Source organism: Mesoplodon bidens, assembly GCF_964165515.1.
Source record: "Mesoplodon bidens genome assembly, chromosome: 4".
In the NCBI taxonomy this organism is placed as follows: Eukaryota; Metazoa; Chordata; class Mammalia; order Artiodactyla; family Ziphiidae; genus Mesoplodon; species Mesoplodon bidens.
The window spans coordinates 91,202,198-91,228,518 of record NC_138160.1 but is presented as its reverse complement, the minus strand read 5'-3'; the positions used below and the strand labels follow the sequence as shown (position 1 = coordinate 91,228,518).

The window sequence follows — 26,321 nt, the reverse complement described above, 5'->3', positions numbered from 1 at the left end:
CCAGGCTCTCCTCACACACTGGAAATTATGAGCAGTGAAATTTACACCCTGGTGGTTCAAGAGACAGTGTATTACTGCCCATGATCTATAGCTAGGCAAAGAGACAGGAGGTCCAATGCAATGATTTATGGCTAAAACTGGTATTACCATATTAGTATTTGTGAAGTATAATCTGGAGAGCTCCCCAGAACTTAAATCAATTTAAATTGAGTTTGGTGTCTATTAGGATCCCTTGTTATGGTGTGATTCATTTTGCCCTTTGCTACATAAAGCAGAGGAGAGCTTGAAAAAGTCCCAGATATATCAAACATTTTAATTTTTTTGGATAAGCCTAAAGTATTTACTAATTTCTATCTGTCATGCTACCCTAACTATATCTTCAGGTCCTCAGTGAACCCTTGGGTCTATTTCAGAGCTGGAGAGAGGAGTTATGAAGAAACCCAACACTCTTAATACAGATTGAGTGGGTATAAAAGATACTGTAGGATCTTCCAAGAAAGAGAATGATTACGAAAGTGGTCAAAGAAGAAAGATTGGCCGTACCCTATTTCATACAGCTGAAGTTTTTTGAGGTTCCAAGAACCCTGGACACTTAACCACCATTGTTATTTATGACCCACCTCTCCCTCTTCTCACACACAATCTGTCACTCTGCTGATAACCAGCGTACTCTTTAGAGAAAGAGGGTTGTGTACAGAAAAGCAGGGAGGGGAGAAAGAGAGTGAGGAAGACTTTTTCCAGGAGCCAAGAAGAATCCCCAGAGTTTAGACAGCAAATAGAAAGGAAGTTTGGATCTGTGGGATTTGTGGAAAAAATGTAAATGCAGCTGGCCCAGGCATTATAGGTTTATGTGAAAAGTACAACTGGAAATTGTACACCATAAATAATAATATGGTAACAATACTAAATGGGCTGAAGTTTCCATCAATATAATTTTCAGAATGCTCACAGAAATTCTCTTCTGGTAGATGTTGTCCTCCCAACTCAACAACCTCAACCAGAGCCAACTTCAGTTTCTTACTATGATGAGCATGATCTCCATGGGTGGGGGAAGGAAGTGCCATTTTTTTTCCTGCTTTATAGCCACAGTCTGAACCACTAACCTCTGCTAATTAAATGCATACACACATTTCCTTCTGAGAATTACCAGAAGAACCTGCCAACATAGCTGATCCAAACTTCTTCAGCCCTACTGGGAAGTTTGGGGGGGTGGGGAACAGCAAGCACATATGCTGGTGATAGAACAATAGTGTGTTCTTTGAACTAGGAAATGCATTACTTTAAATGCAAACTTTCCTTCCAGTATACTTACATTATACATTACACTATCCAGAATATTTTTCTAAAACCAAATGAATTGTATATAAAATTTTAAAAGACAAGCATCCACAAATGAACCAAAGATGCCCAAAACCCAAAATGTAGCACTAGAGATGCTAGTATTAATGCAGCATTAGGGAAAACAGCAGATGGCAAGTGACTCTACTTTACTGAAAGCATTCATAGCGTTTTTAGTACTGCTTTATGTTTTCTCCTCTCTAGATGGACTATTATCTCAGGGGTCAACAAAATACATGAAATGAAATAAAGTCTTCACAAAGGAGACCATCATTAATTTCAAGGTATGTATCTCTGAAAAACATTTACAAAAAACATGCTTCAAGAAAAAATTAGTAATTTCACATTATCTCTAGCAATGATAAATTATTTCCACTGAGAAAATCATCTTTCTCAAGCTCAGTATTATGCTCAGATCCTGTTGGGGCAACAAACGCTTAAAGCTCCTTTATAAGGAGCCTTCACGTCCATTCACAATTCAGCAAGACATTAATTTAAACTCTGTGCCAGCGTAGACTTAAAATAAGTTCAGACTTAATATACTTATTGTGAACAAACCAAATGAAACCTGTAATGGTAATAAAAGCAAGGAGGTATCCCTGAGTTCTCAAAGAAAAATAATTATTTTTAAAAGAAGAACATGTGTGAGGGAGAGAGACTGCTGACTTTTCCTATTCTGTGTCAAGAATTCCTAAGATGTGTCAGTCCCAAAGAAGCTCATGGGACTGAGGGCAGAACTCCCCAGGAAGCAGGGGTACAAACCCAGTGGTCCCAGTGATGTGCTGGATCTTTGCAGGATGTGGCAGCAAAAGGTACTTTTACTAAAATGGTTCTACCTGAGCAGAGATGGCCAGGGCTTTCTAAGTCCTTCTACTTTTTCTTCAATTCTGGGAAAGAAAATAGCTCCTACTTAACAAGAGTAGTCCATGGGGGAGGGGGAGCGGCTGTGAGGCCATTCCCAGGTTTCGACAGAGAACTAAGTGCCCTTTTGGTAGCACCTCACACTCTGTGCCCTTGGAGAAGAGAGGATGGAGATTGTTTATCCTTACTAACACACAGGCAATGCAAAGTAAAATTGAGCCAGCTCGCAGGTGAAAAGCTGTAACAAAGAAGCCAAACGAGTGTTTCAGAACCCTGGAGCTCTTTAATTTTTCCTCCCTAGGGCCTATGAGCTGCTCAGAAACACAGACTGTCTTATACACTATCTCATATTTCAGTTTTTAACAATGTTTTGGGCAGGTGGTCTGTGCTGAATCACTGTTAAACAGAATTAGTAAAGATGTGAGAGGCTGTCCCTCATGAGGCAGAAGTTAACTGGTTGGGAGAAAGCAGATGGGCTATAGATAAGGTTCAAATAGATAAAAGATGAGTAAGTACTTTCATTTTGAGCAAACACATGCATGTTAGAAGGTCAGTTCCTCAGGTATAGGGACCATGTCTTATTTATCTTTATGCTCCCAGCACATAATAGGTACACAAGAAGTGAGTGAAGGGTTCAGCTGCATGGGGGAACGACAACAGCCAAGAAGTACCAAGTGCTTACTATGTACCATATACTATGGGCTTTACATATAATCATTCCTGACCCTAAGCCTAGGAGGAAATTATCTGCCCCAGATCACAAGGCCTGGCAGAACCAGGACTAAACCTCTCAACCATCATGTCTCAATAGCACACCAACTACTGGAAACTGTTGAAATTACTTTGGGACCAAGGATTGGGAAAAGCTTTGTAGGAATGCTTAAGTAGGGAGGAGTGCTCCAGACTATTTTCAAACAAGGAGAGGGGGCACTGATCTGGGATCTGATAAGCTGCAAGTGTTACTGAATTGAGTGAAATAAAATTAAGGGACAAGGTTTGCCAGAACCCAAAACTTCTTTAAAACAATCCAAAAATCTCTTTTAAAACGTCACAGTCACCTTAGAAGCCAATAAAGTAATATATATTAAATATTAAAGACACATACCCTAATTACCTCTCTTATCTACCTAAAATGAACACTAATCACGAGCACAAGCATGTTTACAGCACACTGGTGCCAAGAGTAAAAAAAAAATGGGGAAACATGCTAGATGTCCATCAACAGGCAAATGAATAATAAAATCAGGTACACCCATGCTATGGAATGCTGTGTAGCAAATGAAAAGAATGAGGCAGCTGTCTGTCCTGGCAGAGAAAGATCTGATGGGAAAAGCAAACAGAGCGTTTGCACAGTACGATAAACTTTATGCTAAAACAGGCACAAACATAATAGTATACATTTCTGTAGGGGTGTGTGTGTGTGAGAGAGAGAGAGAGAGAAAGAGAGAGCGTGTGCAAATATCTGTATTACCTCTCTTGAGCAGTGGATAGGGGCCAGACACAGATTCCAGAGAGACTTTATGTTATATCCATAATGTGTGAAATTTTTGTCAAAAGAGTATGTGTGTAAATAGACACACACACATACATGTATATAATTTCCATTTTATACATAAAAATTATTTTAAGAATTTTTTAAAAAGAATATTTTCTAAGATGGCAGGGAAAATGAAACTAAGGAGGCAAGGGGTCAGGGTCGGAAGGCAAGACACTCTTGACTCTGTTGCTCAGCACTGGTCTTAAGGAAACCAAGAAACATACTCCTTTGAGTATGGAGGGAAAAACTGGAGGGCGCCTCTAACACATCCCCTGTGCCTGAAAGAAGAGGTGGAGCAAACATCCAGGATGGTCTAATGACTAAGTCATGCAGATGGAAAGGCCAGGATCATGGCTCTGAGCAGCAACTGAGGGCCTCTGGGGAATCCTAGGCGTATCTCCTCTGCACAATCTACTCTCTTCACGTCAGATCATTCTAAAATCTATCTGGACCAGCCTAATTCAGCCCTCTCCACCTGCCTAGATCACTTATTCTAACAATTCTGAAATGCAAGGCATACTTTTCCAAGAAATATAAATCGGACGCCTCTCTCACAACACTGAAGTAGTTCTAGGAATAAGAGGCAGCAGCTTGGGGAAAAGAGCAAGAGAGAGCCCCTCTCTCACTCCAGCAAGAATCCAATATCTTATTAGTGGCACTCAATGTGTGCTTAGGACAAGTTATCAGATCAAGATGGAAAAGCAGCAACTGGCCCACACCCACCTGGGAAAATGAAAAGTGATGGTGAGAGCCCTAGCAGAGCTGTTTAAGCCTTCAAACAAAAGTCTAACTGAAATGTGACATAGATAGGAAATCAAATATAAAATAAATCCTCAAAAAACCCACCCAAGATTTAAAGCAAGGTCTTCAGTGACTATCCTTAAAATGTGTGCTCTGGGGCAAAAATGGAACCTTGCTATCAACCTGCTGTCCTCATCTCTTTTCCTCAAATCTGTGTCTGAATGGACAGATGGACTGAGCCCTCATGTCATAGCAGAAGTGAGACAATAAGAGCTGTCATGAAAAACCAGGGCTTCTAATTTTGAATATCTCCCCTTCAATTTTGGGAGTATTTTGTTTTGTATTTAAATGATCAAAAATATAAGAGTAACTCTCCTAGTGTGTATTTACTTTGTGACATTGTTTTTGTAAACTTATCCAACTTAACTGGGAGTTGACACATGATTATTAATTAACACACACTGCTTAGTTTGACACATACACTTAAGTGACAATACACAACAATGATAAATTTAGTAGGTCAACATGTAGATAATGTTTCTAAAGAGCAAATATTATCATGACTATATTAAAAAAAAAACTGTACTCCCATCTGAAAGTACCAAGAATAGATATGGTAGTAATTCCCACAACTGGATGACCTTTTTATCCATGTTGACTGACTCAACTTATCATCCATTACAAGATCTAACTTATCCTCTGAGGTACCTGCTGATTTCCAGGCCTGTAAATGTTCACGTTGATTATTTCTCCACAAGTGAAAATTTTAGCATCTGCTTTCAGGAATACACAGTTTAGTAAATTTCATTCCAAGACTCAAATTTAAGAAAATAATGATGCATCACTGTGTTTCATTTATAAAGCACTAGATAAATAACTACCACTGCTTACTGATCAACGTATGAGCTAGGCACTAGTCTACATACTTTATGCTCTTCATTTCAATAATTCTCACAGTGACACAAAAGTAAATGCATAATAAGAAAGGTATAGCATTTTGATCACACAGATTGTAAATTCTGGTTAAAGAGTCTACCAATTAAGTATGATATATGTGAAAAAGGCCTAATAACTGAAACATACACAACAAAACTGGGAATCTGTCTTTTTTTTTTCCGAATAAACACTGATTTTAAAAAACAACAGGTTTTTTAGAAGCCCTGTTTTGGAGGAATATAACACCTACATCAGTAACATTCTTTTAAATCCAAAACAGACGTGGTCTAACTACCCTGGTAGGCAAATAAACAGCTCATGACCCACAGTCCAGACTTGGGCTGGTCTAGTACAGAGAAGGAAGGATGCTGGAGTAATCTCAGTGGTCTGCCTGCCTCCACACTGACAGTCATTCTGGAGTTGCCTACTTCCTGTTCTTGCAAACATGCTCTTTTCCAAGGTGCTTTTAGGTAGGAAGCTCAGATTCCACTGAAACAGACCTGCCATGGAAGCATGTGGTTCTTCCTTTTCTTTTTTTTTTTTAAGCCACACTTTCACTATTCCTTCTCCCAGCTTAACCAAAAAAAGAAAAAAGAAAGAAAGAAAGAAAAAAAAAGGCAGCAGCATGCCTCTCACCCACCCTAACTCAAGTGGGGCTGAACAAAAACAATTTGAAGTATTGGTGTCTGATTGAACTTCAACGACCAGGGAACAAATATTTTTGCAAAACACATGGTTTTCCAATTGTTGGCTTTCAACAAAATTGAAGGTTACCTAATAAAGCTGTCAGACAGTAGATCATTAAAAATAATTGATTAATGTTTGGCAATAGATCACTGTGATTTATGGAATATAACTCAGAAGGAGTTCAAGGAATTAAATGGCATTCTCATAACTGAACTCCTTCAATTTCCACCTACTTTTTTATGTTAGCAACATTCCTTTGCTTTACATTTATAAGAACAAAAAGAATAAAGTCAATGCTAAAACCTATCTCTTCTAGCAATAAGTAACATTTACCAATGAACGCATAAACATTTAGGATACAAAGGGTACAATTCATGTCATTAAGAAAAATGTTTCTATTAAAGTTTATAAAATAAATGATCAAAGTGGTAATATATATAGATCAATTATATATTTTGATCAATCTTATACTATAACAATTTTTATAACTCAATCCAGAAGAAATTTAATACTTGGAGTTTTAGGATGACAGAATTTTAAAACATATATATATATATATATTTAAAACACACATATATATATTTCTTTCAGAAGAATAATGAAAAGTTGACCAATAATAAGACTCTCAAGCATAAAATATTATATTAAGATAAAATTTGGTGGAGGAAGTAGAATGGAAATATGAGTTCAAGGAGAAAATAATGATATGAAATTTGACTGTTCAAGAAGAGTTTGTTGAGGCTTTTTAAAAATGTATGATTTGGGCTTCCCTGGTGGCGCAGTGGTTGAGAATCTGCCTGCCGGTGCAGGGGACATGGGTTCGAGCCCTGGTCTGGGAAGATCCCACATGCTGTGGAGCAACGAGGCCCGTGAGCCACAACTACTGAGCCTGCGCATCTGGAGCCTGTGCCCCGCAACAAGAGAGGCCGCGACAGTGAAAGGCCCGCGCACCACGATGAAGAGTGGCCCCTGCTTGCCGCAACTAGAGAAAGCCCTCGCATAGAAACAAAGACCCAACACAGCGAAAAAAACTTAAAATAAATAAATAAATCAAATAAATAAATAAGTCAGGAGCTCTTTAAAAAATGCATGATTTAGTATCAAATTGCTACCCATTAGATACGCTTATCTTAAAATGTCAATATTTACAGTATACCAAAAATAAAACCCTTTGCAAATATTTAAATGTATAAAGGAAAACTAGATGTCAAATTACAAATATGTAACGGACACAGATTCTTCAAATTCTTATAGGAACAAGGGAATTTGATCTCACCCACACCACTTCACACTTTGTGCTATTCTTTTCCTCTTTTCTGCCCATTCAAGTGACATTTCTCTAAGACCTAGCATCTCAAAAACTCACTTCCTTTATCAAATCTTCTCCAAATCCCCCAACCCTTCAATGACCACTCTCTCAGGCCTGCACATCCTTCTTAAGGAGATACAACACTTAGTGTGTGTCAGGCTTTATGTACATTACTCAGTTAATTCTCCAACACTCCTATGAGGAAGACTCTATTATTGTCATCATTTTCAGGATGATGAAGCCAAGACCATGTAGGTAATAACCTGCACAAGGTCAAACACCTGGTAAGCGGCAGAGCAGGTTTGGGAGCTGGGAATGAAATGTACATGGGCTGACTCTGGAGTCGGAGCTCTTAACCGTCACACTTCCCTGTGTTTCCCACCCCTATTCCCTTCATCTGAGTTTAGTACAACATATATTTGTGGGAGATGATGCTATTTCCCACTAAGAAGCTATGCCTTCAATGCAGCAGCTGCTGTCAAACAGCCTCCAAGATAACCTCTGAGTTCTGAATTTGTGTAACCAGAATGTGCTTATAGTACCTTAAAATAACCTTCCTTTTCATGCCTGTAGGGAATAATCAGATTTCACACATAGCTACTTATTTCATTTTTTAAAAGTTCCAATTAACAGGAAAAAAATCCTTAGCAGTCAATTGCATATTACGATATTCCAAAAATGTTTTAATTACCTAAGTCTGCCTAGTCATAACTTACTTAATGCTTTTTACTCTTAAATCAAACTAAATATGGAACGTAGTCCTGGGAAAAATGAGAGATTGATTACAAACCATTTTAATATCCTCATGAATCTTTTTATGGAAATAAAAACAACTTCAGCGAAGCTGTGAGACCTTGTTTATAAGTGGAAGGACTCTAGGGATGAGGGCCCCAGGTTCAAGCATCCTTAGAAGGTGAATTTAGGAGCAAGGAGTCAAGCACCAAAGAAACTTGATGTGAAAACAAGTGTTGTTAAGACTCTTTGATGGTGATACCTAATTGACCATCTAGTCTTTCTCTCCTAAGAAGTTAAAGAACAAACTCAAGGTCACTCTAGTTTGCTTAGAGGCGAAACTAAGGATTCAGATCTCTAATTCCCAATGTGATTCTCTTATATGTTTAACTGGATACAATTCATTTTGACTCTCTAAAAGTCAAGGGTCATGTTATGAATCCATTTAGATTATATATTCAAAACAGAAGAAAAACAAAGCAACCTCTCTTTGATTGCTAAATATGCCCTTGGAAGGAAATTATCAATCATTTCAGCCAAAGGAAAGTCTTTTCTTCCATACTTCTTGATGGCAGTTCATTACATTTTACCCCCAGGCTACTGTGTACTTTCTTTTGGCAAGATCCATTACATGCAGTACTTTCATAATATGTTGGTGGAAAACAGGCAAAAGAAGTATTTACTGCATTTAAGATATTTCTCCTAAGGGTTGAAACATGGTTTACAGACACACTCACTCACTCACTCACAAACACTTGCCTAGGAGAACATAGTCCTGAGGGGAAAAAAACCTTGAAGGTACATATTAACAGATCTGGAACCTGAACCTTGTGCCAGTGAAAATGAAAATGATATATTGGTAACGCATAGCAACCTAATTCTTCAAAGTAGCAGTTTATGTCAGAAAATAGCACCAGTCTAATAATTACAACTCTGAAGACAAATGAAACTACGGCTTGTGAATGTCACTTACTGATCATAATATCACGGGCAAGATACGTATTTTTTGTGATGGTAAAATAACAAATTACTATAACACAAGGTGGTACAGGGGTTTCTGCTTGTATTATATTCTATCTTCTAATCCAAGATTAATGATAAAAGCTAAAGCAGCATATCTGGTAACATTTACAGCTTCAGTTTAAAGAAAGATGATTACACTACAAGAAAAATTAATCCCCACCTCTCCCACCTTTTCCTACAGAAAAATGTTATTTTCTACAAACGAAATAATCTTTTAGAAATCATAAAATAGTCCTAAAAGGGCATTTCATTAAGTTATGGTCACCATAAAAAGGATTTATTTAACTTAATATAAGGCAAAGCATGATGTTTCATTAGAAATCTCTGAAGTTGCTCTGATCTTTTGAAGCTTTTAAAGCTTGTGAGCACAAAATTTCCTCTCATTTAGTATTTCTAGAAACCTTTTGAATGTAATGTCTGAACAATAATGAAAATACAAACACTGTGTTTTTAATAGCTTAAATGATGTTAAGAGAGAGACTTTAAACTGTACTGCTTATTATTTTCAGAATCTGGAGAGAACACAAATAGAGAAACTAAAGTTAAATACCAAACCAAGAACAAAACCAGAAGTCAGGCTGCACCCAGGCCTCCCAACTCAGTTTGTTTCAAAATCAACAATGATCACACAGTTTATGTAATTTGGGAAGTGTTGGTTGATTTTTGTCCTTGACTTTGTTTTCTGCTGAAGCTTAAATTGGGCAAAAGTTACTTTATGGAGAGAAGAATCAAAGAGTAACTAAAAAAGGAGATTGAGAAATATAAATATATTTTGTCAGGTTTGCATTACCTTAGGTTTTAAAAGAATGTTTCAAGTAAATGGAATTTGAAAGGTTTAATATGAACGGATACTCAGTAAAGACAATCCATAATAAAACTCATTTTCTGTTTCTTCACCCTTCTTGCTCAGAAATAATAAAATCTTTTGTGTGATTAACTGGTTTAGTAAACATACAATTTCAGTATGTAATCTTAAAATATTAATAGTCTCCCTCCCCCCAACCCTCACTGATCATGAATTTGGTACTAACAACAGGCTCTAGTCATTAATACTCATCCAAATAACCATATCCACTCAGTTTAAAGGGGGCAAAATTAGTCTATGCCTGAAAATAGTTTAATAAGTCAAGAATAGATATTTTTGTTATCTTAAGAAATTTAAAACCAAAGCCAATTGATAAAAGCTTGGAAGTTGGCTGAAGTATTCGTAGCACCTAAGATCAAAAGTCAGTTTGTCTATGCATTTTGATCAATCACTCAGAAGCCTAGTTTACAAGAGGCCAAAGTTCAAAAGAGCTGTCAAGTATTTCTTAGTACAGACACTTTAGCGCTGCATAACCAAACCCTTTTCAGGTAGTGTGAACACCTAGAGAGTCAAACACCCTGAAGATTTCACATCTCTGTCACAGGCCTGGGTTAGTGATTTAATTAAAACCCACTAAGACAGGATCCAGACAACCTGTACCCTCACGCAAGTGTATGAAAGAAAAGGATAGATGGAAATGGGTCACAGAGGCTACCAAGGAAAGGCTCTATCTCCACAACTGGGCTTTTTTTCCCCAGGAGCTCAGATACAAACATGGGAGGCTATATAGTTTGGAAGAAAGCCTTTCAGGTGATCTAATATCTCCATTTTTCACAAACTGTAGTCTTGATGGGGAAAAAAAATGCTCTGGGCTTGAGACAGCAAAAAGAAAGATGGATCTGCCACTTTGAATAGTTACATATGCTGGTTTCAGGTTCAGTCCAAGCAAGTACAGTAAAACTCATCTGAACAGCAATTTAAGTTAACTTCACATTATATCTAACTTATCTGTCATTTCCCACAAACTTCTGAAGCTTCCTGCTTCCAAGCTGCAAAAATCTAACATCAGGAAAAAAGGCTTGAGCTCAAGTTTATTCCACCCACTGAGACATCAGGAGGCAATCTGAGGTCTGCATATTTATTTATTATTATTATTTTTGTTATGCTAATATTCTAAGTGCTCCATTCAAAACAACCTCTATTCCTTAACTGACTAATCAGAGCCAGCACTGCCACCTTGGAGAGCTGGGGGTCAGTGAATTCTCAGTGGCCCCTGCTCCTGCTAAAGGGTTGTTCGTCAGCCACTGGACATTTCTGACTGCTCAGTAGGGGACAAGAGGGGAGGGGAAGAGGAGAAAAGACAAGCATTTAGTTCTGATGAGTGTGTGTTTATTGGAATAAGTAAATGGGCCAAGTCAGAGCCTATTAATTTCCAAATTGGCCACTGAAGCATGACGGCAAGCTAGGCTACAGCCACAGAAGCAGAAGAGGGCCCTCTAATTTACAGAAACCCCCTTTGATATGAGACCCAGATCCTATGGCCAACAGAAGAAAACTCAGAAGTTGCATTGATGGACGGATGCAATTAAACAGAAGCAAAAGCAATTAAGCAAATACACCTGTTGAGAAGTTGGAATTTTTCTGATGAGTTGCTTCAGCAACTCTGGGACACAGCCTATCCCTAAATATAACTGATGAAAAGCAATAGTAAACCAAGCCTGATGATGGAGATCTGTGCCAAATGGTGCCATGTTATATTCAAGGAAGAACTTCTCCATTAAAACACAATAGTTTTAAGCAAACTTAAAAAGTAGATAAGCACATCTCCTGTGTGATCATGCTATTTTCTACCCATAAAATGAAACCTTTGGTCATAGGTGAAGATGGAGTTTTAGGGCTCTCAGAAACAGTAAACAATGGCTTATGCAAGAGTACAAAGAGATAGCCAAAAATAGTGTTTCTGACTTAAAAGGTTTTGGGAAACTAAATAAAAGATTATTTCAAAACTACAAACTTTCTTGTAGGTAGCAAACTTTCCTGTAGGTAGCAAAGTGATAATTGCAAAAGACGCAAAGTTAGTGTCTAATATGACTTTACCATCTTCTAGAAGACCTTTTACTTCTTAATTCAACATATGAATCATGGGTAATCCTGAAAACATATCACATTACTACCTAAGAAGTCACATGAGAAAGTTTGTCCACACCTGAAATTCTACCAAAAGGCAAACATCGTTGAGATTTGAAGTTTAAGAAAGTTAACTAAAAACAAAATCAAATTTAGACATTGAAATTTGAAAACTGAACTTAGTTGTCCAAGAAATTCCCTGAACATAGCAGCCTTTGCTTCCCCACAATACCTAAAAAGTAAACAGTGCCTGCCCATTCATTTTATCACTGGTTTTGAAATGCTTTATTGTCTACCTGCTTAAAGATTCTGGGAAAGAATATTTTCCTTTTCTAATTTTTCATCTTAGCTAACAGCAACAAAACATTTAAAGTGGCATTTTTATGAGGTCCTTTCTAAGACAGTTGATATAATGGTAAATGGCCGGTTATCAGGATTAAAGTTGTGGTTGGAAGAGTACTCCATTCTAAAAATAGCGAATTCAAAATCAACCAACAAAACTGTACAATTCTGAGATTGTTTGGGAACCACAGCTCCACCCAAATCCCATGGAAGGACCAGTGCCACTGTCCACAGTTCAGTTTCTAATGAGATCAAAGGCCTATTTCTTACCATTTGATTAACAAAGAAGCTGCTTCAATACTGTCCTAAAAGCAATAAAAACTGCCTGATTTTATGCTCTACAAGCTAAAGAGTCATAAACAAGCAGAACAAGCAGAGAACATTTTTCTTTTAAAGTTAAATTCTAGTAGTACACTATGACAATACAGTCTATATTTAAGGCAGGTCGTGTGTGTGTGTGTGTGTGTGTGTGTGTGTGTGTGTGTGTGTGTGACAGAGATAGTCAATGATCCATTAATTGAAAGCCACATTTAATATAATTTCCATTTTATAAAATAAAACCACTATACTGTTTTTAGATCTGAGAAATGAGCACATGACTTAAGACAAATATTGCAATAGGAAAGAGAAGATATACAGAAGAAAAGAACAAGTATATGTAAGGTGTTAAATGTTTTACCATTTTTAATTATCAAAGGGTAAATACTACATTTTAAATCATATGATAAGTCTGATGTCAAGGTTAGACAGATGATTGTCATCTCCTAAAACCAACTGCTAATTTATTAAAACCGACAAAAGAAAAGCAAGAATTCAAGAATCAGTATACATTTGTTTCACATCTGCGTTTCTCTGTTTTCTTACCATGTATGTTGTACAGTCGAACTCTGTGGGTAACATGTTCAAAAAAGCAAGTCACGTCCGAAAAAAACCTTCCATGTTGCACTATGACAAAGGGTGGTGTTGTGTAAACATAAGGCTGAGGAGGAAATCACATTTTTAAGAAAAGTATTTTGGCTTTTAGTTTTTCCAAGGAATGCTTATTATAGTTTCCAAACTGGCAAATGTATATCACCTGATATTTGTAATTTTAAGTGAAAAACAAACCTTACGAGGTATCGTAATATGTGCGTGCTACAAAAATTGAATATAAGGTTTTGCATTAGACAAATACTGCTGAAAATAGAAAATAAAAATTTTACAACCTGATTGGCCTAGATGATCTACAAACATTTCTCCCAGATATAAAAATTTCTAATTAAAATCTTTCTATATTGTCCATATGTTATTTTTTAGAATGAGCAATCGTTCTACAGCAGTGACATTTTCTCAGGCAAACATTTATTATAACCATGGCTCCCTAATGTTCAGGGGTTGGGAAGGTGGCTAGGATGACCACAGGGAGTCATCTTAAGCAAACAGGAAGCAGGATTCAGAAACATAGTTTAATCACAGTCAGGTTTACTACTCTAACACTGCCCTTTTACTCACAAGAACTAGCTGAATATAAAGCCAACTTCCAAACTCGGAAAAACTATGGCAACCACTGGTTTAGTTTTTATTATTTAGAATCTAGATTAAAGAAACTATGGGAATAAAACACATAACTTATATGACACAGAAACAAAATTTAAAGCATTTATGAAGAATTTTATTTTCTTAAGTATTACACACCTTAGAAAGCTCAACAATAGCATAAAAAGCTAGGTTTGCAATGTAGCACAAGATTTTCAGAACTCTGTAATTTTCTTCCAAATTTACCCTTTGGCTAGAGAAAAATATTCTGAAATTAATATAATGCTTTATAGTTAACAAAGTTCTTGTACCTAATTACCATATAGCTAGAAAGTAATGGAGGAGAATGAAACCTAGGACGGTGATATCCGGGCCTTTTTCTGATAAACTCAGCTGTCTCTTTCCCTGATGTTCTTTTATTTCTTCTTTGTAAACATATGATGATTCTCTTTATCCTTCTATCTAATATTAGAGCCATTTAAAGATAAAATCATTTAAAATAAATTAGTAATTATAATTGTCCATGTATAATATTCTATAGCATAGCTACTTTAAAAAAAAAAGAAAATGTCAGTCAAAACAAAATGCCTGTCTAATGACAAAAGCTGTTAAGTGAGAAAACACTGATGTAGCTTATACTTATGCTCATAGTAGGCATTTCAGGATGAACCGTGGATCCTAAGATGCCTACTATGAGCTGTAGCTTACCTTTAATTCCTCAATGATTTAAAAAAAACAGAAACAATGACCAACAACTAGAATCCTGAGTGTGGCCTACACAATCTCTTAAAATCTATATTTGATTTTGGTTAGCAAGCTTTTCTAGAACAAAAGTAACTTTTTCAGGAGACAGGACCCTAGGCAACAAAATACTGAGAATATTTAATTTATCTTAAAGTGGAGAAAAGCTGTGTAAGTGTAAAAGCAAAGGAAGAAACTCTAAAGAAAAAAAATATAAAATTGACTACACAAAAATTAAAAACTACTACATAACAGAAAAATAAAAGAATTAACAAACTAAATGACACATTGAGAGCATAAATAGGATACAGGATTGCAATAAATAGGAAAAAGGATTAATTTTACCATATATAAAGAATACTTACAGATCCACAAGTCTTATCGATAGAAAAATGGTCAAAGAACTTAAATAGGAAACTCATAAAAGAAATATGAAAGATAAAGCCATAAAAAAGTTCAACCTCACTAATAATCATAAAAATCTTAACAGTAAAATATTTTTCACTCATTATTATAGGTAAAGCATTTAATATGGCTAATTCTCAGAGCTTAGAATAGCATACTAGAGAGCTACTCTCAAGAAAATACTGGTGGTGGGGCTTCCCTGGTGGTACAGTGGTTGAGAGTCTGCCTGCCAATGCAGGGGGCACGGGTTCGTGCCCCAGTCCGGGAAGATCCCACATGCCGCGGAGCGGCTGGGCCTGTGAGCCATGGCCGCTGAGCCTGCGCGTCTGGAGCCCGTGCTCCGCAATGGAAGAGGCCACAACAGTGAGAGGCCCGCGTACCGCAAAAAAAAAACCAACAAAAAAAACACTGGTGGGAGTGAATATGTATGCCATCTTTCTAGAGGGAAGATAAGTAGTATGTATATGTCAAAAGCCTTAAAAGGCTTCATCCACTGACACAAAATGACTCTTCTGTCAGGAAATAATTAGCACTGTACAAAAAGAATGCTACAGAGAAAGCTTATCACAATGTTATAGTAGTAAAGTATTGGGAGAAAATATACATATGCAACAATAGGAAATTCTTTTTTTCCCCACATATATATACACACACACTTTTTTTGTGTGAGAACACTTAAGTTCTACCCTCTTAGCAAATTTCAATTATATAATACAGTGCTATCAACTAGTTACCATATTATACATCAGACCCTCAGACCTTATTCGTCTTATAGCTAAAAGTTTTTAAACACAAAAGTGTATATTAAAACTGTGTTTTCAAAGAACATATCAGATGTGAGCATTGTCACAATGAAAAATAAAATATGTTCATGTAGGAAGACAAAAACTTAAAAATGGGGGAAAAAAGATATGCATAGAATAAAAGACAGTAAAAATATATCAAAATGTTGGCAGGGGTTTTCATGGGCTTGTGGAATAGTTGGCAAATTTTATTGTTTTCTTAATTTTCTGCATTAAATGTGCTAAGATTTGCATATACTACCTTTACAGTCAAGGGTAGGAAAACATTTTTTTGTTTGTTTTTTAAAGTGCTAAAATTTAAGGTGAAAAACGGCTCAGTGGTCAATCTATTTTTCTCATATGGCTAGGAATTTTGTGTCTATATATATGCCATGCCACATAAGTACACAACAATACGGCAGCACCCTAATCTTAAATCAAATCTAGCTTCATTCCATAGAAAGCATTTGTCCACTGTAGCATCCTAACTGAATTCCAACTCTGAGAAATTATCTGTTTATCTAACATTCAACTAGAAATTGCTAAGTGTCAATAATGATATATATAATGGAGCCAACTCATCTATTCCTAATAGATAACAAAATATTGAGATGCATTTATTTTGCTCCTCATTATTCTTTCAATAAGTACTTATTCACTGCTCAGCTCACCAGCACTTACCTTGGCTTCTCCATCTGGTAAGAAGAGGTAGGCACCACTTTTGTCCTTTTTACTCGTGGTTCCATACCATGAAAACTGCACTTTTACTTCATGACTTTTACCATCTCCTTTATTTATCATTTCCTAAGGATAAAAGAAAAAAAATTTATGATAACTCACAATTAAGACATTAACAAGTTGTATCTAGTTACATGTATATGTCAATTTCAAAAAAAAAAAAAAAAAAAAAACCTGGCAATAGATTCAAAAATGATAACATTCAGCCTCTAATATTCACAATTCTTAGATAAACACTCAAAATTTTATACTTAAACTTACGATTTAAAATCTTTGCCATAGGAACAAAAAGAACACATTTCACCAAGGAAGAAAGAGAAACACAAATTAAGAGATTAGATCAGTACTTCTCAAACTTTTTGTAGTAAAGTGGATTTATTTTTATTTCCAATATGCATGGAACAATATTTTTGTAAAGTACAATGAAAGTGAATTACTAGAAAAATTAAAGTGATGTGCCAAATATACACTCAAATTTTTTATTATTAGATACAATAGGCATAATTTTACTCAGCCAAATTACTTTAAAGTTTCCATAAACATTGCTAAACAGCCACAGCTTCCATACTTATCTTGTGGACAAATAACAAACAGTCCACTGAGCAGCACCACCCACAGACCACACTTATAAGGAGCAAGTGGTCACTGTGGACCACAAGGAGAAGGTACATATAGCTCATCTATCCTTTCTCCCAGAGAATCTGTGTCCACTTTTCCCACTTTGCAGAAGTAATCTGCATATATTATAATAAAAGTGACAAGACTTCTATAAATTTCAGAACTATTCAGAACATACCTCCATAAGCCCAGAGTGACTAAACCGCAGCTTAATAAAGGAGTTCTCTAGAGTTATATCTTCTTGAGCACTTTTTATATTATTCATGTTGAAAATTCCTTTATTTGCTATATGACCATTATATAGGACATATTCAGCTAAATGTGGATTTGAACTTGCTGTTTCCAAAATCTTATATACTTTCAGTCCCAATGGTGGCATCTGTGCTAGAAAAGAGATCTTTACAAGATAAAGGAGAGAATTTATTAAAGAGAAATGTATCTACTGAAAGGAAACCATATATACTTCTAGTAAAAAGGAGAAACTACCATATTTAAAAAAGAGAATATAGTACTATTCCATAAATATGTTTTGATAATTTATGGGTAGAGTATCCACATCTCTGTTTATCCAGGGAAACTAATAACTTCAAGTAGGTAAGACCATCAAAGACATTACTGCTTTCATCCAATATATGAAATTATGTAACCATCCTCAATTGTCCTACGGTGCTCGTAATGGATGCTCAGACAGGGAAATTCTCCATGAAGGTAAGGGTTTATTGTGAACAATGATTTTTCCTAATTATTAGGAATCTTTTAATAATACTATAATATTTCAGTACATTAAAAATAAAAATGGTAAGTGTAACAATATAAATATTAAGCACATTAGTTCAATCAACACCAGCCATCAAATGCCTGGGGTCCAGCAGACACTGAACAAGGCATGGAGGATGCACCCACCATGAGACATGACTCCTGCCTTCCAGGAGCTACTGTTCCATTCTCTAAATGGGGTGTTTCCTGTAAAATCTGACCAAAACTGGTGTTATACTTTCCTTTCTATCTAAAGGATTATGAATTTATAAGAGCAGCCAGCAATGGCTTTTAATTTTCTTTTAGAGTTCCTAGCTTATGTCTGTGTCTTTAGAGTTTGGAGTACAATTTAAACTGTACTCCAAACTCCAGAAGTTAGATCTTTCCAGTTACATGGGGGTTCAGTTTAATATTGCTTATTTTAAGAAAATTTCCCCAAAAAATGTCTATTATTTGAATCCAGATTTTTTCCATAATTATCTCAGAAAAGAAGCATCTTACTTATTTTAGGAAGTCTTTCTTTCATGGTATATTAATGTCACCTTTGCAGTGAAAAGTTGAAAGTATCCAGGTTATTTAGAAGGATGGTATTTATCTCCATTTCAATATTTATAACTGTCATTAAATTGAGTTAGACAAAAAATTCAAAATTTTATGAGAAATGATTACTTCATGACTTCAGGAACAAGTTACAATAGATATACAAAGATATACAATATACATACTAATAACGTTCTAAAAATAACATACAATACACATACTAACAAAGATATTAATATTTGGAAAGCATAGGATCTGTTTTCCTTTAGTGTCATTTAACTCACCAGTTAAATCCTCTGGCATTTACAACTTTAACCACTTTACATACACCAACTTGACAGCTCTCAGGGGTATATATTAATACATATATAAACTATATACTGGCTATGCTTTTTTCATGTTGCCTCTCTAAGTTCTATAGAGAGCACATACCTCATAGGCTGTCTGTGAAACAGTACTTGCTGCATCCCACACTGCACTCATTTGAATTTCCATGGGCTTTCCTGAAGCAGAGGATACTTGCGCTGTCGGGGAGCTCACACAGACTGAGACTACTGAGTTTCGGTCTTGTTCTGAAGGATTGTAGACCACAAGATACCTGCAAAAACAGTCGCTTTACTATTGGGGTCTCAAGATATTTGAACTTTTCCACATTATTTGTGAGATTTCAGGTCATAGACAGTCATAAAGCCAACACAAGGAGAAGAATTATAAGAAATAGTCTGGTAAAACTTTTGGAGAACAGGAAATTTCATCACAACAAATACCACACAGTACAAAGAGTAATGAAATAAGGACTCACTTTCTAAGAATAAGTGTTATACAAATGAAAGACATTAATACAGCTATAATTAAGTTATTTCTATGTCCCAGAAAATGACTTATATACATATGGTTTTATTGGTCTTTCTAAAATAACCAGCCCTATACAACTAACATCCTGATCCCTGCCTAACTCACTGAACAAGAGAATACATAAATTGTCTGTGTGCATTTTAGTCACAACTAATTTCAATTAAAATTCATTTAGTTCATGCATTTTAGATCACTAAAACACAGTGAAATGTACGGTTATACATGCAGAATCACATAATTCACATATATATTTTATACACAGGGGCCCTTATTATCCAAGAGAGTTGTTTCTAGAGGAAAGGTCATTTGAAGTGAATCCACTTAAAACAGAGGCTGAAATTTTATAATAAATAGTGGTAAAAAAACTGATTGGAACTTGGCTAGAAAAGGGAAATAACGACTATTAAAATAAGTTTAGGCAATATTTGCAACTAAGTACAATTCTTAGAATGAAGTAGGGGTTTTGGCAAAATTTTTCCAAAAATTTTTTATTTATAAAAAATATTCAAGGACTTAATCATTTTTCCTAAAGTTCTCTCTCAATTCTTTGATATTTAAATAACTGTCAGTTGAATCCCCTAACATCCTTGGTTTTCTCAGTAGCATAACTCTGCTGGATCCTCACTGCTTCATGGCTTTGCCTGTGAGTAAAAACGTTCTAGATCATCATGTCACAGACTTCGTGAATTATGCACACTTTGTAATATTTATGATTTTACTTTATAAACAATTGCATCATATTATCTTCAAAAAATAAGCAGTATTTCAAAGAGCATATTTGACTAATAATATAACTGATTCAATAGTGAATATTTTCATGATCTGAAATATTTTGCTTTCCTACACAATTTTGTAACTTCAGGAACACAGAAATGAATAGTCAGTCAACCACTTCTCCCTCTTACCCATAGCGATATCAGACTTGGTCCAAGCAAGCTAGCATTGTTTATTTAGTGCATCAGAAAGCCTAGCAGCGCTCTTTTATCCTATATGTGTCCTGTATATTTCAACTGCATTGCAAATGGTTTGTCAGGAAATAAAATTAATACAGTGGCCAAAACTAAAGTGAAGGATAACAGAAAAGCACGAAGGGAAAGAAAGAGGATGTAGTGTAAAACCTATAAAATGTTTGACTTATAAATTGTTTATCAGCTGAAGCACTTTTGATTGAGACAGTACTGTGAGATACCAAAGGTAATAATATATGATAATAAGAACGTCTCTGGCTCCTATTAGGCTTGTAGTATATACATCAGGATCACAAGATCTAACTTACACCATTTACATTCATTGAGATTCCACATGTATATGAGAAAAGAGCAGCTGAAGCATGCAGTCAAAAACATATCTACAAAGGGCACTGAAGCCTCAAAGTACTAGACAAAACCCATTTTTATCCACAGAATCAATTCTTAGGGAGAGTGAGAGTACTGCCCCCTTGAGAGGTGTGCTTAACAGACTTACCTGAAGGAATCTATCAACCTATTTGCACCCTCCCACTGCCCTCCACCAGAGCTTACGTTTTGCCTGATTGTTCTCCTATCACAAACACACCTGGAGAATCACAAATGCCAGGGTTCATTGTTATCAACTAGACTATACTATATTCCTCAGGTACACTGGAGAAGAAAAGCAGTTGAGGATCACTCATGTCCAGCACCAAAGTTCAAACCAGCATCCCAGAAATAAGTGACTTACTACTGAACCCCATGTGCCCAGAGGCTTAGAGCCAGTATATGAAGAACTCTAGAACATGTTGTCTGAAAACTTAGGCCAGTCTCTTAATTCTGCAGAAGCCGTGAGGCAGACCTAGGTACAGAGCCCAGAATTCCCACTTCAAGTTCTTTGATGCTCTACTACCCAGATCTGGCTATAAAGGCTCTGATAATAAAATATAATGTGTCCAAGCAATAAATTAGGCAGCAAGCATCCAAAACACTGATTCTTCCCAGTGAGGAAGAAAATGACTCAAATTTAAAGCAAATAATAATTTCAACCATACATTTTGTTTTGTACAATATTAAATAGCTTTTTTTTTTTTTTTTTTTTTTCGGTACGCAGGCCTCTCACTGTTGTGGCCTCTCCTGCTGCAGAGCACAGGCTCCGGACGCACAGGCTCAGTGGCCATGGCTCATGGGCCCAGCCGCTCCGCGGCATGGCATGTGGGATCTTCCTGGACCGGGGCACGAACCCGTGTCCCCTGCATCGGCAGGTGGACTCTCAACCACTGCGCCACCAGGGAAGCTCCTTAAATAGCTTTTTATAATAAGTGTGAACTAGGTTCTGTTTTGTTTCATTTTCATAGCTAATTAGTATTTGACCATAATGATGTTTCTACTGTACTGAATTATGTAATTATCATGCCAGGAATCTATTCAAAAACTAAATGTGTAGAGTATATAATGAGTATAAAGCTGCACTAAGAAAATAATTTTTTAACATAATTAGAGATTCACAGCATGTTCAAGTGCATCACAGCACACATTTATCTGATACACAAACCTCTATGTACATTTCAAGTAGAGTACAGAGAAAGCATTATCATACATGAATTATATTTCCTTGGGAAATAAGTACAGCATCACAAATCAACTAAATTTTCATTGTCATTATCATGTTTAGTAGTCAAGCATTTGTTACACTGCCAATATCTCCAAACATGAATCCTTTTAAGTCAATCAATTGTGAATGGAACCAGGAGGTTTCATATCATAATATCATACTTATTAAAAATTTATATTGTTTCATCCACACTAACAGATGAAAAGAAAAAAATATTGCTGAAAAATGGGGCTAGTTAGTTTCTATTTTACCTTGGAAGTAACTATATAGGAAGCTCAGAAATATTTTTTCCCAATTTCCCCTATATTTGCATTAGCTTCTTATCTATCATCTGTCACCAAGTCACATCCAGCCTCCTAGCTCGCATTATGACATTAAGCCCCTGCAACTTGCCTACAGGCAATTATCTCAATTTTCTATATACAATGAACAACCTTCACCTCATGAAGACAAAGCACTCCTATGTTACCTGCCAATCAAATGAGAGGGCAAACTATGATCTACTGTGGCTGAGAGAAAAAGGAATGGAGAGAAATGAAAAGACATCTGTACGCTCATGTCAAACTGGGAGTCATTTCAGGAAGAACTATAATTCCACTGTAAACGTGGTTCTATCCTTGAAAATTCTAATGAGGAGGAGTATATTTAGAATTTCCTCACCCCTTTTGTAGAAATGATTTATGTCATGTTAAGAAAGACAACTGTGGCATTCCAGGTCCTCTCTCTGAGGCAAACCTAATCAGTGCCTACTATGAACAAAAGACTAGGACCACGCGGACTTCCTTCTTAGACTGGACATAGGGCAGAATGAAAGTAAGATGCCTCTTGGTGAGAGTGACGCTGGAGTTACCACTTACAGAGTGCTTCCTGTATGCCGGGGTTCAGTCCTCAGGCCTATAATCTATGAGGCACAGCCTTTCATCCTTCACTGGACAGATAGGAGAGCTGAGGTTCAGGGAGGTTAGGTATGTTGCAGAGGTGCAAGCAGCTACAAGTGCCACAACAGGCTTAGAACTCAGTCCTACTCCTAGTACCATCTTCTTAACCATCCTAACCACTTTATTCACAGGCCAAGCTTATAACGACCATTTTGACAACTGCGGTTTCCTGTGGAGATTCCCTTAGTTCCTAATTCACTTGAGAAGAACTTTGTCTTCACTGATGCCAAAGATCCCCACAGACCTTCTATCTTCAGGAAGCTCAGGATGAACAAAGAGCTATTTACATTTCAGTACATTTTATCTGTGAAAGAAAATTTATAAACTGGAACGCTGGCATAGAAAATATCTTGTAACATATACTAAAGAGTTTATCTTATGACCTCACTGCATGAGGAAAGCAAAAACAATATTCAAAAAACCATTTAAAAAATACTACATACATTTATGGCTGTGCAAAGAAGATAGAAATGAAAAATATTTGCAAGTCCCCTGTATGTGCAGTTTAAAACCAATTAAGCAAACACCAGGTTATATGAAAAGTAATTGTAACTTCATGTGCCTAGTGTAGTACCTGGCATGGAATAACATTCAATAAATAGTTGATGAATGAGTAACACACAGAAATCCCAGTGGGAGAATTTATCATTTGTGAATAATACCTACTAGTGTGGAGCTTTATGGTTTTATCAAATCATTTTCATTTTGATTATTTTAATTCCTTAAAAAATAGCACCGGCAAGCTATGCAATTAACCCCTTTGCAAAGATGGGGGAAATGACAGATCCAAGATCACAGAGAAAGTTAAGAACAAAGCAAAGAGTAGAGCTCAGTCTGTCCAATTCTTAATCAATGACAGCATATTAAAAAATTCAAACAATATCTTCATCTTCTCTAAGTAGCCTCATTAGTGGAGCATCATCTAAAGAAGAGTAGTAACCTTTGTACAGTATTCTGAATACGAAAATATATAGTTTTATATGTTTACAAAAATTGCACTTTCTAGATATGAACTTTTCATATAGTCTACCTAGTTTTCTAGGTTTAAAACATAATGCTTACCATATTAGCCATCAGGAAAAAAATATTAAGCTATTAAAAACAAAGGGAGCCTTTTTGAGATACATTAGATCTTCAAAAATCATGATTAGTTCTGTGAGTCCTTAGCTCTGGAGTCAGATACATTCAAGTTCAAAAACCCACTACAGCACTTAGAATTTGAGAGGCTTTGGACACGTGATTTCATTTCTTCAAGCCTTAATATCTTTATCTACAAAATCAGGAGACAAGATTGCAATTAGGGTTAAATGATAAAATGTTTGGAAAAATCACAGAGCTCAGAGCTCAGACCTGGCACAAAGTAGAATCTCAACAGCAATTAAATCTCTCCTTTCCCTTACAAGACCCTCCTGGTGTTTTGACCAGATACCCTGCTACATGAATCACACGAATGGCGGAATGAATGTTTTAATTAACTCAGGTGACTGAGCTGCTGCCTTATATGCTTTCTTATGTAAGGCATATATAAATCTAAATGAAAGAAATTAACAAAACCACACATGTTATAACATAGATACCTTAAAACAAGAGTTCAGATAATATGGGGGGGGTGGAGATAAATAAAGAGATGCACAGAATCTACACACATACAAAGTAACCACATGGCATGTGGCTAAATTAAAAGGCAAGAAAAAAAAAAGGACAGAGAGAAGGACTCCTCCTGGTATGTGTAGTTATAACCTTATGAAAGTGACTACATAGTCTCTGTTCTGAATATCTATAGTCTAGAAGGGGAGAAAGAGAAATTGTTGAGTTCAATATAATAGGGTAGGTAATAATACAAAACTATGTATAGTGCGTCTTGTGATACACACAAAAAGATGGTAGTCAGGATGATTAAGAATTAATCAGGAGAGCATTCAAAACAGAGAATTAATTAATACAAAATGAGCAAAATGTATATACAGAAGTTGACAGAACTTTACTGAGGGACATAAAAATGAATGAATGAAGAGACATACTTTTCTAGGTGAGAAAACTAAAATACTGCAAAATATACAACTCTCCTAAAATTGATTCATGAATCTTATTCACTGCCAACCAAAATCCCACTGAAATCCTTTTATTGGGAGAAAGGGAGCAAAACAATCCTATGACACATCTATAGTAATAGATGGGCAAGATAAATGGTTAAACAAATGCATCAAAACAATATGCCAACACTGATTCTAGATGAATTAAAAAATTTAAAAACAGAAAAAATGATACAAAATCAGTAAGAAAAATAAATATAAAATTTGTGGTACAAATTCTCTTTTTAACCATAACAGAAAAATACAGCAAAGCAAAAGACTGGCAGACTTGATAACAAAAAGCTTAGAACATTTTCTATATTAAAAAAATAAGATTAAAGAATAAAAAAATAAAAGGAGATCAAGTTTGGGAAATTTGTGCTCCTACAAATCAATAGAAATATAAACACGCAAGTGGAAAAAATGAGCATTTTTCTTTCACCAAATTGAAGTTGAAATATAAACGATGCTTCCACTTCCAGGAGAGATGAAGTAGTTGACAAAAGCTCTCACTTCTACGGGCCAACTAGAAAAACCAGATAAAATACAGTAATCATCTGCTTGAAGGAAACAGAACTGCTGAGGAGAAAAAGAACTGCAGAGAAGAGAGCTGCCTTCTCTAGCCATTTTCACTTTGGGCTGTGCCAATTCTCAGCATGGGAAAGGCTGAGTTCCCTGCAAAGCCCAGAACAAAGCCTAGAGAAGTTTCACTGTAGTGGCAAAGAAGCTAAAAGGCACTTGGTGAGGATGTAGAAAGCTTCAAGTGCACAGTTGGCTTTCTCATCAGTCCATGTGCCAAACACTGGGAGCCGCACAGAAAAGGAGGCTTAAAATCTAAACAGAAAGCTTCTAAAAAGTAGAGCAGAGACATATCATGAGGCTTTAGAACCCACCAGGGAATAGGGCCTACAGAATATACCAGGCTATTAGTTGAAAACTTAATGAGCTAGATGAAGAAGAAATTGAGAGAATTAGCCTCAATTTAGCACAGTCCTTGATTGGAGTAAGAGTGAACACTCTCTAGCAGATAGTTTCTAGAGCCTATACAATTCTTCTACACAATGTCTAGCACTTAATATAAAAAGCTGAGACATCTGCAAAGACAGAGCCACATGATTAAACAACAAAAAGACAGAAGAATTAGAACCACACATGATCTGGATATTGGTGTTAACTGATAAGCCTTTAAAATGATAATTACTATGTCCAAGGAAAGAGGAAAACATGAATACGGTAGATGAAAAGATAAAGAATTCTACCACAGAAACTGAATACGTCAAAAATTAACTGAATGAAATTCTAGAAGGATAAATATTTGAAATTAAGAACTCAGCAGATATGTTTAACAACAGAGTAGATTA

General features: G+C 36.0%; 1 protein-coding gene across 1 annotated transcript in view; it reads right to left on the bottom strand.

The window, feature by feature from the left end:
- MAN2A1 (mannosidase alpha class 2A member 1) overlaps window positions 1-26,321 on the bottom strand; it is a 160,248-nt gene that overhangs the window by 25,794 nt on the left and 108,133 nt on the right. Inside the window, exons 13-16 of the mRNA XM_081230853.1 lie at window positions 18,966-19,131; window positions 17,416-17,634; window positions 16,563-16,685; window positions 13,303-13,417 (exon numbers count right to left, since the gene is read on the bottom strand). Coding sequence (XP_081086979.1) covers window positions 13,303-13,417; window positions 16,563-16,685; window positions 17,416-17,634; window positions 18,966-19,131 — 623 coding nt within the window. The remainder of the gene's footprint in view (window positions 1-13,302; window positions 13,418-16,562; window positions 16,686-17,415; window positions 17,635-18,965; window positions 19,132-26,321) is intronic.